At 56.7% G+C, this 18,204-nt stretch overlaps 1 protein-coding gene across 4 annotated transcripts in view; it reads left to right on the forward strand.

Annotated features, from left to right (window-relative positions):
* The window catches only part of LOC142493986 (spectrin beta chain, non-erythrocytic 5-like), a 183,268-nt gene that overhangs the window by 60,694 nt on the left and 104,370 nt on the right, over positions 1 to 18,204 (forward strand). For all 4 annotated transcript variants that reach the window (XM_075598818.1, XM_075598816.1, XM_075598817.1 and 1 more), the window contains 9 exons: positions 1,429 to 1,617; positions 1,932 to 2,015; positions 3,571 to 3,689; positions 8,045 to 8,159; positions 10,093 to 10,170; positions 13,934 to 14,049; positions 16,345 to 16,453; positions 16,848 to 16,939; positions 17,566 to 17,656. In XM_075598818.1, coding sequence (XP_075454933.1) covers positions 1,429 to 1,617; positions 1,932 to 2,015; positions 3,571 to 3,689; positions 8,045 to 8,159; positions 10,093 to 10,170; positions 13,934 to 14,049; positions 16,345 to 16,453; positions 16,848 to 16,939; positions 17,566 to 17,656 — 993 coding nt within the window. The remainder of the gene's footprint in view (positions 1 to 1,428; positions 1,618 to 1,931; positions 2,016 to 3,570; positions 3,690 to 8,044; positions 8,160 to 10,092; positions 10,171 to 13,933; positions 14,050 to 16,344; positions 16,454 to 16,847; positions 16,940 to 17,565; positions 17,657 to 18,204) is intronic.

Consider the following 18,204-nt stretch of genomic DNA (forward strand, 5'->3'; position numbering starts at 1 on the left):
TTTATTTTGGATCCAATAAATTGTTTTTTCATGGGCACACACTCGTATTAACCCTTTATTCACTTTTGACATAGTGCAGTAGTGCTTTGTTTTCTATTTCTTTCATCATTTTAGAACAAGGCAGCTTGCTGCATAGCATATACTGTAAGCAGCACGCTAACTTTGGATAGGAATGTCCCCGCACTCTCATTTTGCTAAGCATACAGCTAGGGGGTAATCATTAAACCGATTAGGGTTTCTGTATTTTAAACTTTCATAAAAAGTAATGAATGAAAGTCCCCCTCTTTTTGGTGTATTATAAGAGCAAGGGCATTTACATTCATGCGGGCGGAGCAGCGGAAACACTTGATTCACAAGTATCATGGTCAAAAGGTATATGGCAGGACATCCCTGCAAGTGAGCCATGCATAATTTAACCCCAGACTTCTAAGGCCCCCCACGGGGCTGGTCCCAGAATGTCTAACGAGGTCCGGAGTTAACAAAGGACTTGACAGGTTAAAGTGCTAAGTGGGGAGGGGGAGAGGTCAACAGTTTGTCCCTGACAGATGTCCATGGGGCAGGGATACAACCTGTCACCAGGGAAGTAGGCTTGGCTAGGTATGCTAAGCGGCTTAAGGGCGAAGTTCGCACATGCTCGCAGCATACCTTGAAGCCTCTGCCAGGCTCCCTGAAGTATGGGCGAACCTTGCCAATAGGTGGGATGTTTTGTTCCCACGCCGCGATTGGTTGCACAGTGTAAAGATAGGACTTGTGCGGTTTTAAAAGTCCGTGCAGCCAGGAGGTAGATTCAACATGCTGTAAAAAGATTCACCTGAGATTATATCTAAGATCTTTCCCGTAACCAGAGTTAACATCGTAACTAAGTAAGTGTATTTTCATATTATTTTGTAAATTAAGCTGTGCATGTTCATTGTGTGAATAAATTACAATTTATTTTATCTCACGTTTTGCTCAATCAAAGGATCCAGGTATTTTTGTGTTAAAAGCATTGGTCTCCCGTGACAATTAGATTAGGGGCAGAGTGCCGTGTAGGTGTCATCACTCAGGGTACAATGGAGATATATAGGTATGGGACAGGGTGCTATGTTAGGTGTCACGTCACTCTGGGTACAATGGGGATATATAGGTTAGGGGCAGGGTGCTATGTTAGGTGTCACGTCACTCAGGGTACAATGGAGATATATAGGTATGGGACAGGGTGCTATGTTAGGTGTCACGTCACTCAGGGTACAATGGGGATATATAGGTTAGGGGCAGGGTGCTATGTTAGGTGTCACGTCACTCAGGGTACAATGGAGATATATAGGTATGGGACAGGGTGCTATGTTAGGTGTCACGTCACTCAGGGTACAATGGAGATATATAGGTATGGGACAGGGTGCTATGTTAGGAATCATGTCACTCAGGGTCCTATGTTCTACACTATAGATGGAGGATCATCTCACCAGGAGCCAATCAAGCACGGAATCCACCCGGACGCAGCTCTACACCCTCAAGGACCAATGGCAGCTCCTAAAGCAAACGGCAACCAATCAGAGCAAAGCGCTGGGTGGGGGCGTGGCCCTGCAGGAGTTTAATAAGAAGGCGGATGAACTGGAGATGTGGATGAGAGAGAAGGTATGGAGAGCCTTCCTGTTACCCGCTTCTCGGGCTTTTACTGGAAGGGATATTATCTGGAGTACGCCAACTCAATGCTTCCCAAACGCTCTCCGGCTAAAGACCACTTTGGCATCGGGAGACATCCCAAGGCAGTCAGTGTGTTTGAAATGACATTGTTACTCCCTGTATTAGTGTCTTTTCTCTTTCCTGTTCCTCACCTTATATTCCTTCCTCCCCTCATTTTTTGCTGGTTTCCTTTTCCACTCCCTCTTTTGAACCCTTTCCCCCCCTATTTATTTCTTCTCCCCCCTCCCCCCCAATTCCCTGTGTAGGATGAGAAACCCTCGCTTGAGCGCCTCCTGGATGAGAACAACGACAAAGTGCAGTTAACTCGCCGTATCCTGGACCTGAAGCAGGTGAAGACTCGTTACTTTGATAATGACTCATTGGCTTTGAGTATCACCGATATTGCTGATTTTCCTATTCTCCCCTCTCCTTATACATCTGTCCACGGAGCCCACCTCAACCACTCTCCCAACGGGCCTTATTGTATAAGGGGCGATGGCTCCAATCTGGTCCTAGCCCACGGGAAACCCCAGTGAAGTTATTGGGGTTTTCTGTGCGGTAGGGTCGGATGTTGGGGTATCACAGCTCATCCCTCAAACATACACCTCAGATACTGTGTATCTCCCCTAAACTAGTCATTGACATACTTTCTATACAAGGGGATTGCTAATCTACATTTATGACAGTAGTTACACAGTTACATAGTTACACAGTTACATAGGTACACAGTTACATAGTTACATAGTTACACAGTTACATAGTTACACAGTAGATGAGGTTAAAAAAGACATGTGTCCATCAAGTTCAACCTATGCTAAATTTAGACGACAGATACAGTATCCTATATCCGTACTTACAGTATAATGATCCAGAGGAAGGCAAACACACAACCCCAGTGTCATATCATCCAATGCTGTCTCATAAGGGGGAAAATAAATTCCTTCCTGACTCCAAGAGTTGACGGTGACATTATGTGTGGTCGGTGACATTATGTGTGGTCGGTGACATTGTGTGTGACGGTGACATTGTGTGTGATGGTGACATTGTGTGTGACGGTGACATTGTGTGTGGTCGGTGACATTGTGTGTGGTCGGTGACATTGTGTGTGGTCGGTGACATTGTGTGTGACGGTGACGTTGTGTGTGACGGTGACATTGTGTGTGACGGTGACATTGTGTGTGACGGTGACATTGTGTGTGACGGTGACATTGTGTGTGACGGTGACATTGTGTGGGACGGTGACATTGTGTGTGACGGTGACATTGTGTGTGACGGTGACATTGTGTGTGACGGTGACATTGTGTGTGACGGTGGCATTGTGTGTGACGGTGGCATTGTGTGTAACGGTGGCATTGTGTGTGACGGTGGCATTGTGTGTGACGGTGGCATTGTGTGTGACGGTGGCATTGTGTGTGACGGTGACATTGTGTGTGACGGTGACATTGTGTGTGGTTGGTGACATTGTGTGTGACGGTGACATTGTGTGTGACGGTGACATTGTGTGTGACGGTGACATTGTGTGTGACGGTGACATTGTGTGTGACGGTGGCATTGTGTGTGACGGTGACATTGTGTGTGGTTGGTGGCATTGTGTGTGACGGTGACATTGTGTGTGACGGTGACATTATGTGTGGTTGGTGACATTGTGTGTGACGGTGACATTGTGTGTGACGGTGACATTGTGTGTGACGGTGACATTGTGTGTGACGGTGACATTGTGTGACGGTGGCATTGTGTGTGACGTGGCATTGTGTGTGACGGTGACATTGTGTATGACGGTGACATTGTGTGTGACGGTGACATTGTGTGACGGTGACATTGTGACTCATTTTCAAGCTTTTTATTATGTCCGAGTTTGCTTCTATGACTAATACTATGTTGTATGATTGTCCCGGTTACCTGCAGGAGCAGCAACATTACCGGAACCTCCAGGAGAACATTAACAGCTTGGCCCAGAAGCTCGAGAAACAGGGCAAGGCGGGAAGCAAGGGGACGTCCACCAGACGCAAGCATCTCAATAAGATGTGAGGAGAGACAGAGAGAGACATACACTCAACACAGACACCTCAGGAAGGGGAGAGAGAGACATACACTCAACACAGACACCTCAGGAAGGGGAGAGAGAGACATACACTCAACACAGACACCTTAATAAGGGTAGAGAGAGACATACACTCAACACAGACACCTCAGGAAGAAGTGAGGAGAGGGAGAGAGACATACACTCAACACAGACACCTCAGGAAGAAGTGAGGAGAGGGAGAGAGGGAGAGAGAGACATACACTCAACACAGACACCTCAAGAAGAAGTGAGGAGAGGGAGAGAGGGAGAGAGAGACATACACTCAACACAGACACCTCAATAAGGGGAGAGAGGGAGAGAGACATACACTCAACACAGACACCTCAAGAAGGGGAGAGAGAGACATACACTCAACACAGACACCTCAATAAGGGTAGAGAGAGACATACACTCAACACAGACACCTCAGGAAGAAGTGAGGAGAGGGAGAGAGACATACACTCAACACAGACACCTCAGGAAGAAGTGAGGAGAGGGAGAGAGAGGGAGAGAGACATACACTCAACACAGACACCTCAAGAAGAAGTGAGGAGAGGGAGAGAGGGAGAGACATACACTCAGCACAGACACCTCAATAAGGGGAGAGAGGGAGAGAGACATACACTCAACATAGACACCTAGGGAAGAAGTGAGGAGAGGGAGAGTCAGGTGATCTCCATCAGGCAAAGGGATCTCTACCACGTGTGATGAGAGAGGGAGGACGAGGGACAGAGATACACAATGTTAGGGGGATTCTATAGAGGTATATAAAAGGTACCCCCTAATACTGAAGTACTCCGTTACTCTGCATTAAGCTCTTTGGGTGTAAAGTGCCGGCACACTGTAGGGGATCCAGTTCTGCGCACACTGTAGGGGATCCAGTTCTGCGCACACTGTACGGGATCCAGTTCTGCACACACTGTAGGGGATCCAGTTCTGCGCACACTGTAGGGGATCCAGTTCTGCACGCACTGTAGGGGATCCAGTTCTGCGCACACTGTAGGGGATCCAGTTCTGCGCTCACTGTAGGGGATCCAGTTATGCGCACACTGTAGGGGATCCAGTTCTGCGCACACTGTAGGGGGTCCGGTTCTGCGCACACTGTAGGGGATCCAGTTCTGCGCACACTGTACAGGATCCAGTTCTGCGCTCACTGTAGGGGATCCAGTTCTGCGCACACTGTAGGGGATCCAGTTCTGCGCACACTGTAGGGGATCCAGTTCTGCGCACACTGTAGGGGATCCAGTTCTGCGCACACTGTAGGGGATCCAGTTCTGCGCACACTGTAGGGGATCCAGTTCTGCGCACACTGTACAGGATCCAGTTCTGCGCTCACTGTAGGGGATCCAGTTCTACGCTCACTGTAGGGGATCCAGTTCTGCGCTCACTGTAGGGGATCCAGTTCTGCGCACACTGTAGGGGATCCAGTTCTGCGCACACTGTAGGGGATCCAGTTCTGCGCACACTGTAGGGGATCCAGTTCTGCGCACACTGTACGGGATCCAGTTCTGCACACACTGTAGGGGATCCAGTTCTGCACACACTGTAGGGGATCCAGTTCTGCACGCACTGTAGGGGATCCAGTTCTGCGCACACTGTAGGGGATCCAGTTCTGCACACACTGTAGGGGATCCAGTTCTGCGCTCACTGTAGGGGATCCAGTTATGCGCACACTGTAGGGGATCCAGTACTGCGCACACTGTAGGGGATCCAGTTCTGCGCACACTGTAGGGGATCCAGTTCTGCGCACACTGTACAGGATCCAGTTCTGTGCTCACTGTAGGGGATCCAGTTCTGCGCACACTGTAGGGGATCCAGTTCTGCGCACACTGTAGGGGATCCAGTTCTGCGCACACTGTAGGGGATCCAGTTCTGCGCACACTGTAGGGGATCCAGTTCTGCACACACTGTAGGGGATCCAGTTCTGCGCACACTGTACAGGATCCAGTTCTGCGCTCACTGTAGGGGATCCAGTTCTGCGCTCACTGTAGGGGATCCAGCTCTGCGCTCACTGTAGGGGATCCAGTTCTGCACACACTGTAGGGGATCCAGTTCTGTGCACACTGTACAGGATCCAGTTCTGCGCTCACTGTAGGGGATCCAGTTCTGCGCACACTGTAGGGGATCCAGTTCTGCGCTCACTGTAGGGGATCCAGTTCTGCGCACACTGTAGGGGATCCAGTTCTGCGCACACTGTAGGGGATCCAGATCTGCGCACACTGTAGGGGATCCAGTTCTGTGCACACTGTAGGGGATCCAGTTCTGCACACACTGTAGGGGATCCCATTCTGCGCTCACTGTAGGGGATCCAGTTCTGTGCACACTGTAGTGGATCCAGTTCTGCACACACTGTAGGGGATCCCATTCTGCGCTCACTGTAGGGGATCCAGTTCTGTGCACACTGTAGGGGATCCAGTTCTGCGCACACTGTAGGGGATCCAGTTCTGCGCACACTGTAGGGGATCCAGTTCTGCGCACACTGTACGGGATCCAGTTCTGCGCACACTGTAGGGGATCCAGTTCTGCGCACACTGTAGGGGATCCAGTTCTGCGCACACTGTAGGGGATCCAGTTCTGCGCACACTGTAGGGGATCCAGTTCTGCGCACACTGTAGGGGATCCAGTTCTGCGCACACTGTATGGGATCCAGTTCTGCGCACACTGTAGGGGATCCAGTTCTGCGCACACTGTATGGGATCCAGTTCTGCGCACACTGTATGGGATCCAGTTCTGCGCTCACTGTAGGGGATCCAGTTCTGCGCACACTGTAGGGGATCCAGTTCTGCGCACACTGTAGGGGATCCAGTTCTGCGCACACTGTAGGGGATCCAGTTCTGCGCACACTGTAGGGGATCCAGTTCTGCGCACACTGTAGGGGATCCAGTTCTGCGCACACTGTAGGGGATCCAGTTCTGCGCACACTGTATGGGATCCAGTTCTGCGCACACTGTAGGGGATCCAGTTCTGCGCTCACTGTAGGGGATCCAGTTCTGCGCACACTGTATGGGATCCAGTTCTGCGCACACTGTAGGGGATCCAGTTCTGCGCACACTGTATGGGATCCAGTTCTGCGCACACTGTAGGGGATCCAGTTCTGCGCACACTGTAGGGGATCCAGTTCTGCGCACACTGTAGGGGATCCAGTTCTGCGCACACTGTAGGGGATCCAGTTCTGCGCACACTGTATGGGATCCAGTTCTGCGCACACTGTAGGGGATCCAGTTCTGCGCACACTGTAGGGGATCCAGTTCTGCGCACACTGTAGGGGATCCAGTTCTGCGCACACTGTAGGGGATCCAGTTCTGCGCACACTGTATGGGATCCAGTTCTGCGCACACTGTAGGGGATCCAGTTCTGCGCACACTGTATGGGATCCAGTTCTGCGCACACTGTATGGGATCCAGTTCTGCGCTCACTGTAGGGGATCCAGTTCTGCGCACACTGTAGGGGATCCAGTTCTGCGCACACTGTAGGGGATCCAGTTCTGCGCACACTGTAGGGGATCCAGTTCTGCGCACACTGTAGGGGATCCAGTTCTGCGCACACTGTAGGGGATCCAGTTCTGCGCACACTGTAGGGGATCCAGTTCTGCGCACACTGTATGGGATCCAGTTCTGCGCACACTGTAGGGGATCCAGTTCTGCGCTCACTGTAGGGGATCCAGTTCTGCGCACACTGTATGGGATCCAGTTCTGCGCACACTGTAGGGGATCCAGTTCTGCGCACACTGTATGGGATCCAGTTCTGCGCACACTGTAGGGGATCCAGTTCTGCGCACACTGTAGGGGATCCAGTTCTGCGCACACTGTAGGGGATCCAGTTCTGCGCACACTGTAGGGGATCCAGTTCTGCGCACACTGTATGGGATCCAGTTCTGCGCACACTGTAGGGGATCCAGTTCTGCGCACACTGTAGGGGATCCAGTTCTGCGCACACTGTAGGGGATCCAGTTCTGCGCACACTGTAGGGGATCCAGTTCTGCGCACACTGTAGGGGATCCAGTTCTGCGCACACTGTATGGGATCCAGTTCTGCGCACACTGTAGGGGATCCAGTTCTGCGCACACTGTAGGGGATCCAGTTCTGCGCACACTGTATGGGATCCAGTTCTGCGCACACTGTAGGGGATCCAGTTCTGCGCACACTGTAGGGGATCCAGTTCTGCGCACACTGTCAGTCACCGGCAGATGTGGCGTTTTGCTGCCATGGTTGCGATAGAGGTGGATTAGAGGCAGGTGTACAGCATGGGGGGGGGGGGAGTGATGGGGGAGTCAGCTCGCCCCTCACACGCTGGGATCTCGCCCCCTGTCTCCCGCAGGTGGCTGCGGCTGCAGGATACTGTGCAGGAACACCACGACGCGCTGAGGCTGGCGCTGGAGGCGGCCGCCTTCTCCCAGCAGGCAGACACCGTCCTGAGAGCCATGGAGGGCGAGGTAAGAAGGGGCTAACGGAGGGGCAGTTAATGCGTACGGCCGGAGGGTGCAGGGTGGCTGTGTAAGGTCAGGGTGGCTGTGTAAGGTCAGGGTGGCTATGTACGGTCAGAGGGTGGCTATGTAAGGTTGGGGTGGCTGTGTATGGTCAGGGTGGCTGTGTATGGTCAGGGTGGCTATGTAAGGTTGGGGTGGCTATGTAAGGTTGGGGTGGCTATGTAAGGTCGGGGTGGCTATGTAAGGTCAGAGGGTGGCTGTGTGTAGGTGGCAGGGAGACCCCCATGTGCACAGAGGAGGGGGTTGGGGCTGGTGTACGGGTGGCTGTGTGTAGGTGGCAGGGAGACCCCCCCCCCCCCATGTGCACAGAGGAGGGGGTTGGTGTGCGGGTGGCTGTGTATAGGTGGCAGGGAGACCCCCATGTGCACAGAGGAGGGGGTTAGTGTACGGGTGGCTGTGTATAGGTGGCAGGGAGACCCCCATGTGCACAGAGGAGGGGGTTGGGGCTGGTGTGCGGGTGGCTGTGTGTAGGTGGCAGGGAGACCCCCATGTGCACAGAGGAGGGGGTTAGTGTACGGGTGGCTGTGTATAGGTGGCAGGGAGACCCCCATGTGCACAGAGGAGGGGGTTGGGGCTGGTGTGCGGGTGGCTGTGTGTAGGTGGCAGGGAGACCCCCCCCCCATGTGCACAGAGGAGGGGGTTGGGGCTGGTGTGCGGGTGGGGGCTGGTGTGCGGGTGGCTGTGTGTAGGTGGCAGGGAGACCCCCCCCCCCCATGTGCACAGAGGAGGGGGTTAGTGTACGGGTGGCTGTGTATAGGTGGCAGGGAGACCCCCATGTGCACAGAGGAGGGGGTTGGGGCTGGTGTGCGGGTGGCTGTGTGTAGGTGGCTGGGAGACCCCCCCCCCATGTGCACAGAGGAGGGGGTTGGGGCTGGTGTGCGGGTGGCTGTGTGTAGGTGGCAGGGAGACCCCCCCCCATGTGCACAGAGGAGGGGGTTGGGGTTGGTGTACGGGTGGCTGTGTGTAGGTGGCAGGGAGACCCCCCCCCCATGTGCACAGAGGAGGGGTTAGTGTACGGGTGGCTGTGTATAGGTGGCAGGGAGACCCCCATGTGCACAGAGGAGGGGGTTGGGGCTGGTGTGCGGGTGGCTGTGTGTAGGTGGCAGGGAGACCCCCCCCCCATGTGCACAGAGGAGGGGGTTGGGGCTGGTGTGCGGGTGGCTGTGTGTAGGTGGCAGGGAGACCCCCCCCATGTGCACAGAGGAGGGGGTTGGGGTTGGTGTACGGGTGGCTGTGTGTAGGTGGCAGGGAGACCCCCCCCCCCATGTGCACAGAGGAGGGGGTTAGTGTACGGGTGGCTGTGTATAGGTGGCAGGGAGACCCCCATGTGCACAGAGGAGGGGGCTGGTGTACGGGTGGCTGTGTGTAGGTGGCAGGGAGACCCCCATATGCACAGAGGAGGGGGTTGGTGTACGGGTGGCTGTGTGCAGGTGGCAGGGAGACCCCCCCCATGTGCACAGAGGAGGGGGCTGGTGTACGGGTGGCTGTGTGTAGGTGGCAGGGAGACCCCCATATGCACAGAGGAGGGGGTTGGTGTACGGGTGGCTGTGTGCAGGTGGCAGGGAGACCCCCCCCCATGTGCACAGAGGAGGGGGCTGGTGTACGGGTGGCTGTGTGTAGGTGGCAGGGAGACCCCCATGTGCACAGAGGAGGGGGTTGGGGCTGGTGTGCGGGTGGCTGTGTGTAGGTGGCAGGGAGACCCCCCCCCATGTGCACAGAGGAGGGGGCTGGGGTACGGGTGGCTGTGGGTAGGTGGCAGGGAGACCCCCCATGAGGAGGGGTTGGTGTGCGAGTGGCTGTGTGTAGGTGGCAGGGGGTACGGGCATACTTGGTATCACTATATGTAGGAGGAGGGAAACCCGGCTCTCGTTGCTCTCAGGGAAGTATTGTGTGCGTGATGAACGGAGGAGAAGGACGCGGAGACCGTGATGTGCGTGACATCGCCAGCCAGATCATGGTAAGAGAACACGCACCCCGAGGCCCATGTTTACTAAGCAGCGATACGCTGTGACACACAGGCAGGTTTGGGGGCGGTGCGGCTTAGCTCCGTTTAGTGAATCTGTTCCTGCGGCGCCTATACTCGGACACGCACACGTCTGTAATTACCGTGCGTGCGTGCTCACGCCACGTATGTGCACAGACAGGTATGCTGCACGCATGTAGCCAGACCACGGAACACGCTATGTATGACACACGGACACACGCAGGGACAGACATTCCCCAGGCACCCGGTGTGGGGTGACCGTTCTCACGCGCCACGCGCCCCCCTGTCTGCGGTACTTTGGCGCGCTGCGTTGCGAGGAACATTCTCGGCGTGCAGAGACTTTCCGGATAAGTCACTTATCCAATCAACTCCAGTCCTCAAGCCTCACCAACAGGCCAGGTTTTCAGGGTATCCCAGCTTCAGCACAGGTGGCTCAATCAGTCACTGCTTCAGCACAGGTGGCTCAATCAGTCCCTGCTTCAGCACAGGTGGCTCAATCAGTCACTGCTTCAGCACAGGTGGCTCAATCAGAGGCTTGGTCTTTGACGGAGCCTCTGATTGAGACACTTGTGCTGAAGCTGGGATATCCTGAAACCTGTCCTGTTTGGAGGGGGGGCGGGAGTTCAGCGCCCCTGAGTTACAGCACCACCCGGGGGTCTGTTCTGCCTGGTACGGTGCCCGTGCGCAGGACACGAAACACGCCACACGTGGGTTATAGTTATCGTGTTAACCCCTACCCCGCCGGAGATACTGACATGCAATGAGAGGAGGAGGGTGCCGGAAACGTGTGTGATACATATGGAGACATGGTGTGCACACGCTACACACGTGTGGGAAGGTCTAAGAGACACTTCACACTGCAGATGATCTCACTCTTTCCCCACATCTCTCACACTCCTTCATTTCCTCCCCCCTCCCCTCACTGCTCCCGCTCCCCCTCCCCCTCCCCTCACTGCTCCCGCCCCCCCTCCCCTCACTGCTCCCGCCCCCCCTCCCCTCACTGCTCCCGCTCCCCCTCCCCTCACTGCTCCCGCTCCAACTCCCCTCACTGCTCCCGCTCCCCCTCCCCTCACTGCTCCCGCCCCCCCTCCCCTCACTGCTCCCGCTCCCCCTCCCCTCACTGCTCCCGCTCCAACTCCCCTCACTGCTCCCGCTCCCCCTCCCCTCACTGCTCCCGCTCCAACTCCCCTCACTGCTCCCGCTCCCCCTCCCCTCACTGCTCCCGCCCCCCCTCCCCTCACTGCTCCCGCCCCCCCTCCCCTCACTGCTCCCGCCCCCCCTCCCCTCACTGCTCCCGCCCCCCCTCCCCTCACTGCTCCCGCCCCCCCTCCCCTCACTGCTCCCGCTCCCCCTCCCCTCACTGCTCCCGCACCCCCTCCCCTCACTGCTCCCGCTCCAACTCCCCTCACTGCTCCCGCTCCCCCTCCCCTCACTGCTCCCGCTCCCCCTCCCCTCACTGCACCCCCTCCCCTCACTCTGCTCCCGCTCCCCCTCCCCTCACTGCTCCCGCTCCCCCTCCCCTCACTGCTCCCGCTCCCCTCCCCTCACTGCTCCCGCTCCCCCTCCCCTCACTGCTCCCCCTCCCTTCACTGCTCCCCCTCCCTTCACTGCTCCCCCTCCCCTCCCTTCACTGCTCCCCTTCCCCTCACTGCTCCCCCTCCCCTCACTGCTCCCCCTCCCCTCACTGCCCCCCTCCCCTCACTGCTCCCGCTCCCCCTCCCCTCACTGCTCCCCCTCCCCTCACTGCTCCCCCTCCCCTCCCTTCACTGCTCCCCCTCCCCTCCCTTCACTGCTCCCCCTCCCCTCACTGCTCCCCCTCCCTTCACTGCTCCCCCTCCCCTCACTGCTCCCTCTCCCCCTCCCCTCACTGCTACCGCTCCCCCTCCCCTTCCCCTCACTGCTCCCGCTCCCCTCCCGCTCCCCCTCCCCCTCCCCTCACTGCTCCCGCTCCCCCTCCCCTCACTGCTCCCGCTCCCCTTCCCCTCACTGCTCCCGCTCCCCCTCCCCTCACTGCTCCCGCTCCCCCTCCCCTCACTGCTCCCCCTCCCCTCCCCTCACTGCTCCCCCTCCCCTCACTGCTCCCGCTCCCCCTCCCCTCACTGCACCCCCTCCCTCACTGCTCCCGCTCCCCCTCCCCTCACTGCTCCCGCTCCCCCTCCCCTCACTGCTCCCGCTCCCCCTCCCCTCACTGCTCCCGCTCCCCCTCCCCTCACTGCTCCCCCTCCCTTCACTGCTCCCCCTCCCTTCACTGCTCCCCCTCCCCTCCCTTCACTGCTCCCCTTCCCCTCACTGCTCCCCCTCCCCTCACTGCTCCCCCTCCCCTCACTGCCCCCCTCACTGCTCCCGCTCCCCCTCCCCTCACTGCTCCCCCTCCCCTCACTGCTCCCCCTCCCCTCCCTTCACTGCTCCCCTCCCCTCCCTTCACTGCTCCCCCTCCCCTCACTGCTCCCCCTCCCTTCACTGCTCCCCCTCCCCTCACTGCTCCCTCTCCCCCTCCCCTCACTGCTACCGCTCCCCCTCCCCTTCCCCTCACTGCTCCCGCTCCCCTCCCGCTCCCCCTCCCCCTCCCCTCACTGCTCCCGCTCCCCCTCCCCTCACTGCTCCCGCTCCCTTCCCCTCACTGCTCCCGCTCCCCCTCCCCTCACTGCTCCCGCTCCCCCTCCCCTCACTGCTCCCCCTCCCCTCCCCTCACTGCTCCCCCTCCCTTCACTGCTCCCCCTCCCCTCACTGCTCCCCCTCCCCTCCCCTCACTGCTCCCCATCCCCTCACTGCTCCCCCTCCCCTCACTGCTCCCCCTCCCCTCACTGCTCCCTCTCCCCCTCCCCTCACTGCTCCCCCTCACTGCTCCCCCTCCCCTTACTGCTCCCCCTCACTGCTCCCCCACCCCCCTCACTGCTCCCCTTCCCCTCACTGCACCCCCTCCCCTCACTGCTTCCTCTCCCCCTCCCCTCACTGCTCCCCCTCCCCCTCACTGCTCCCCCTTCCCTCACTGCTCCCCCTCTCCCCTCACTGCTCCCCCTCCCCTCACTGCTCCTGCTCCTGCTCCCCCCCTCACTGCTCCCCCTCCCCTCACCTCACTGCTCCCTCTCACCCTCCCCTCACTGCTCCCCCTCCCCCCTCAGCTACCCCCTCACTGCTCCACCTCCCCTCACTGCTCCCCCTCACTGCTCCACCTCCCGCTCCCCCACCCCTCACTGCTCCCGCTCCCCTCACTGCTCCCGCTCCCCTCACTGCTCCCGCTCCCCCTCCCCTCACTGCTCCCCCCCACTCCCCCTCCCCTCACTGCTCCCCCTCGACTCACTGCTCCCCCTCCCCTCACTGCTCCCCCTCCCCTCACTACTCTCTGTCTCTCTGTCTCTCTCCTCCCTCTCTTTCCCTCTCATCCTCTCTCTCCCTCTCTCTCTTTCCCTCTCATCCTCTCTCTCCCTCTCTCTCTTTCCCTCTCATCCTCTCTCTCCCCCTCTCTCTCCACCCCTCTTTCTCTCTCTCTCCACCCTCCCCCCATTCTCTCTCTCTCTCCCCTCTCTCTCTATCTCTCCCCCTCTTTTTCTCTTCCCCTATCTCTCCCCATGTCTCTCTTCCCCCCCTCTCTCTCTCCCCTCTCCCCCCCCCCTCTCTATCTCTCCCCCTCTTTTTCTCTTCCCCTATCTCTCCCCATGTCTCTATCCCCCCCCCTCCCTCTCTCTCTCCCTCCCTCTCCCCGCCCCCCAGTCTCACCTCACTCTCTGTCCTGCAGATGTTGGATGTGACAGTATCACAGGTGTCCAGTCTTCATCCCGTTCTGGCAACTCAAGCCAGTCACATACAGCATCGGGTGAAGGAGAGGTGGGCCCAGCTACAGCAAGCACTCAGGTACTGTGAGTGCACACTCAGCTACAGCAAGCACTCAGGTATAGTGAGGGCACACTCAGCTATAGCAAGCACTCGGGTATAGTGAGTGCAGGCTCAGCTACAGCGAGCACTCGTGTACAGTGAGCACACACGCAGGCACAGCACGCACTCAGGTGTGGTGAGTGTACACTCACATTCAGCTATAGCACGCACTCATGTACAGTGAGTGCACACTCAGCTACAGCAAGCACGTCGCCACAGTGAGTGTGCACTCACACTCAGCTACAGCAAGCACTCGGTTACATTGAGCGCACACTCGGCTGCAGCAAGCACTCCGGTACAAGCACCCAGGTACAGTGAGTGCACACTCATCTACAGCAAGCACACAGGTACAGTGAGCACACACTCAGCTACAGCAAGCATGCAGGTACATTGAGTGCACACTCAGCTACAGCATGCACTCAGGTCCAGTGGGCACACACTTAGCTACAGCAATCACTCGGACACAGTGAGTGCACACTAAGCTACAGCAAGCACTCAGGTACAGTGAGCACACACTCAGACACAGCAAGCACTCAGGTATAGTGAGCAAGCACTCGGGTAGAGTGAGCACACACTCAGCTACTGCAAGCACAGGTCCCGAAAGCACACTCGGCTACAGCAAGCACTCAGGTACAGTCAGCACACCCTCAGATACAGCAAGCACTCAGGTACAGTGAGCACACACTCAGATATAGCAAGCACTCAGGTACAGATAGCACACACTCGGCTACAGCAAGCACTCAGGTACAGTGATCACACAATCAAGTACAACAAGCACTCAGGTACAGTGAGCGCACACTCAGCTACAGCAGGCACTCAGTTACAGAGAGCACATACTCAGCTACAGCAAGCACTCAGGGAAAGAGAGCACACACTGATCTACAGCAAGCACTCGCATACAGTGAGCACACACTCCGCTACAGCAAGCACTCACATACAGTAAGCACCCACTCGGCTACAACAAGCACTCGCGTACAGTGCACACACACTTGGCTACAGCAAGCACTCAGGTACAAAGAGCATACACTCAGCTACAGCAAGCATTCAGGTACAGAGAGAACACACTCACACCCAGCTACAGAAAGCACTCTGGTACAGTGAGCACACACTCAGCTACAGCAAGCACTCAGGTACAGTAAGCACACAATCAAATATAGCAAGCACTCAGGTACAGGAAGCACTCACTCAGATACAACAAGCACTCATGTACAGTGAACACTCATGCAGAGAGCTCACACAGTCACTCAACTACATCAAGCACTCAGGAACTGAGAGCACACACTCAGCTACAGCCAGGACTCAGGTACAGAGCATACACTCGGCTACAGCAAGTACTAGGGTACAGTGAGCGCACACTCAGCTACAGCAAGCACTCAGGAACAGAGAGCACATACTCAGCTACAGCAAGCACTCATGTACAGTGAGCACTCAGGCAGAGAGCGCACACAGTCACTCAACTACATCAAGCACTCAGGAACTAAGAGCACACACTCAGCTGCAGCCAGGACTCAGGTACAGAGAGCTCACACTCAGCTACAAGGAGTATTCAGGTACAGAGAGCACACACTCACACTCAGCTACAGCAAGCACTCAGGTACAGAAAGCACACACTCGGCTACACCAAGCACTTTGATTCAGCAGGCACTCGGGTACAGGGTGTACACACTCACACTACCCTACAGCAAGCACTTATGTACAGATAGAGAGCACACTTACACTCAGCTACAGAGAGCACACTTACACTCAGCTACATCAATCACTTAGATACAGAGTATACACACTCAGCTACAGCAGGTACTCAGGTACAGGGAGTACACACTCACACTCAGGCACACATCTTCATGACTGATAGGGCCTATGACCTCTGAGTACAGAAATGGTAAAACCGCGCCTGCTTTGTAACGCAAAGAGAAACCGCATCATTTACTCTGCACCAATTAGCAGCCGGGAAACGGCGCCCCAGCTTCTTAACGCGCGGAAATATCCCGTCCACTCGGCTCAATCTGGGGCTGTTTTCTGTACCCCAGTTTGCTCATTGCCCCGGGTACTTAGTGATGGCAGAGTATCATTGCCCCGGGTACTTAGTGATAGCAGAGTATCAGTGCCCGGGTACTTAGTGATGGCAGAGTATCAGTGCCCGGGTACTTAGTGATGGCAGAGTATCAGTGCCCGGGGATACTCACACCCCCTCCCCTGTCAGGCCTGCGCTGGGCTCCAATCCCTGGCTGCCTGCTTATTATTAGCGCTGAGGCGTCCCCCCGTCCTGTCCCGTAGGAACGAGCGGCCCGGGGAAGCGGGCAGGCCGCCGACCCCCTGCACAGAGGAGCAGAGCAGCGTGGGAACGCAGCAAGGGATGCTGGGAAACCTGGCCACAGTACCCAGGGTCAGTATACACAGCTCACGTGGTTCAAGGATGACCACAGTACCCAGGGTCAGTATACACAGCTCACGTGGTTCAAGGATGACCCCTAATCAGGGGAGAATGGGGAAGGGGGTACAGGGGGTGGGGGAGGGGGTACAGGGGTGAGGGAGGGGGTGCAGGGGGGAAGGGGGTACAGCTCCAAGCAGAGGGGGCCTGAAACGCAAGAGGTGTCATTATCTTTTATTGTTATGGCGCTAACATGTCCCGCTGCGCAGTACAATGTGTGAGCCTGGGGGAGGCGTAACATGGTGAGACACGTTAAGACTGAGACCGGGAGGAGGGTACTGACCTGCGGAGCTTACGCTCTAGATGGAGGTTCGGCCCCAGGAGTAGCTTCTTGCTGTTCTATACGCAGAGAGAAAATGGCAGCGCAGGGATTTGGGAGGTGAAGGAAGAGCGGCGGGACTGTGAGGCGCGGGCAACGACGGGACGCGGGCTCAGCAAGAGGTGTGCGACCGGATACACCTCCTCCTAATACACAGGCATCGGTGACACGGACCCCTCACCCCCTCCAATACACAGGGACACGTACCTCACACCTCCTCCTAATACACAGGGACACGTACCTCACACCTCCTCCTAATACACGGGGACACGTACCTCTCACCTCCTCCTAATACACAGGGACACGTACTGTACCTCTCACCCCCTCCTAATACACGGGGACACGTACCTCTCACCTCCTCCTAATACACAGGGACACGTACCTCTCACCTCCTAATACACAGGGACACATACTTCTCACCTCCACCTAATACACGGGGACACGTACCTCTCACCTCCTCCTAATACACAGGGACACGTACCTCTCACCTCCTCCTAATACACAGGGACACGTACCTCTCACCTCCTCCTAATACACAGGGACACGTAACTCTAACCTCCTCCTAATACACAGGGACACGTACCTCTCACCTCCTTCTAATACACAGGGACACATACTTCTCACCTCCTCCTAATACACAGGGACACGTACCTCTCACCCCTGATACACAGACATCGGGGAGACCTCCCTGCATATGTTTTATACAGTGCTCAGTGTGTTTCACCTCTCTTTTACTGCTGACCTTCAGGAGGAGGAACTCCCTGGAGAGCAGAGAGAGAGTGAGGAAGGTGGCTCAGAATGAGGCTGTGTTACGTGCATCGTGCCCAGGGGCCCCAGAGGTAAGGAAATTAGGGGACTTTCCCTTCTACCACTGAACATCCCAGACATGCCCACCTCACTCGCCCAACGCCTCCCATCTCTCTCCTACTAATGAGAGCCATAGACATGCCCACCTCACTCACCCAACGCCTCCCATCTCTCTCCTACTAATGAGAGCCATAGACATGCCCACCTCACCCACCCAACGCCTCCCATCTCTCTCCTACTAATGAGAGCCATAGACATGCCCACCTCACTCACCCAACGCCTCCCATCTCTCTCCTACTAATGAGAGCCATAGACATGCCCTCCTCACTCACCCAACGCCTCCCATCTCTCTCCTACTAATGAGAGCCATAGACATGCCCACCTCACTCACCCAATGTCTCCCATCTCTATCCTACTAATGAGATCCATAGACATGCCCACCTCACTCACCCAACGCCTCCCATCTCTCTCCTACTAATGAGAGCCATAGACATGCCCAACCTCACTCACCCAACTCCTCCCATCTCTCTCCTACTAATGAGAGCCATAGACATGCCCACCTCACTCACCCAACGCCTCC

This window comes from Ascaphus truei, chromosome 4, assembly GCF_040206685.1.
Source record: "Ascaphus truei isolate aAscTru1 chromosome 4, aAscTru1.hap1, whole genome shotgun sequence".
NCBI classification, from domain to species: domain Eukaryota; kingdom Metazoa; phylum Chordata; class Amphibia; order Anura; family Ascaphidae; genus Ascaphus; species Ascaphus truei.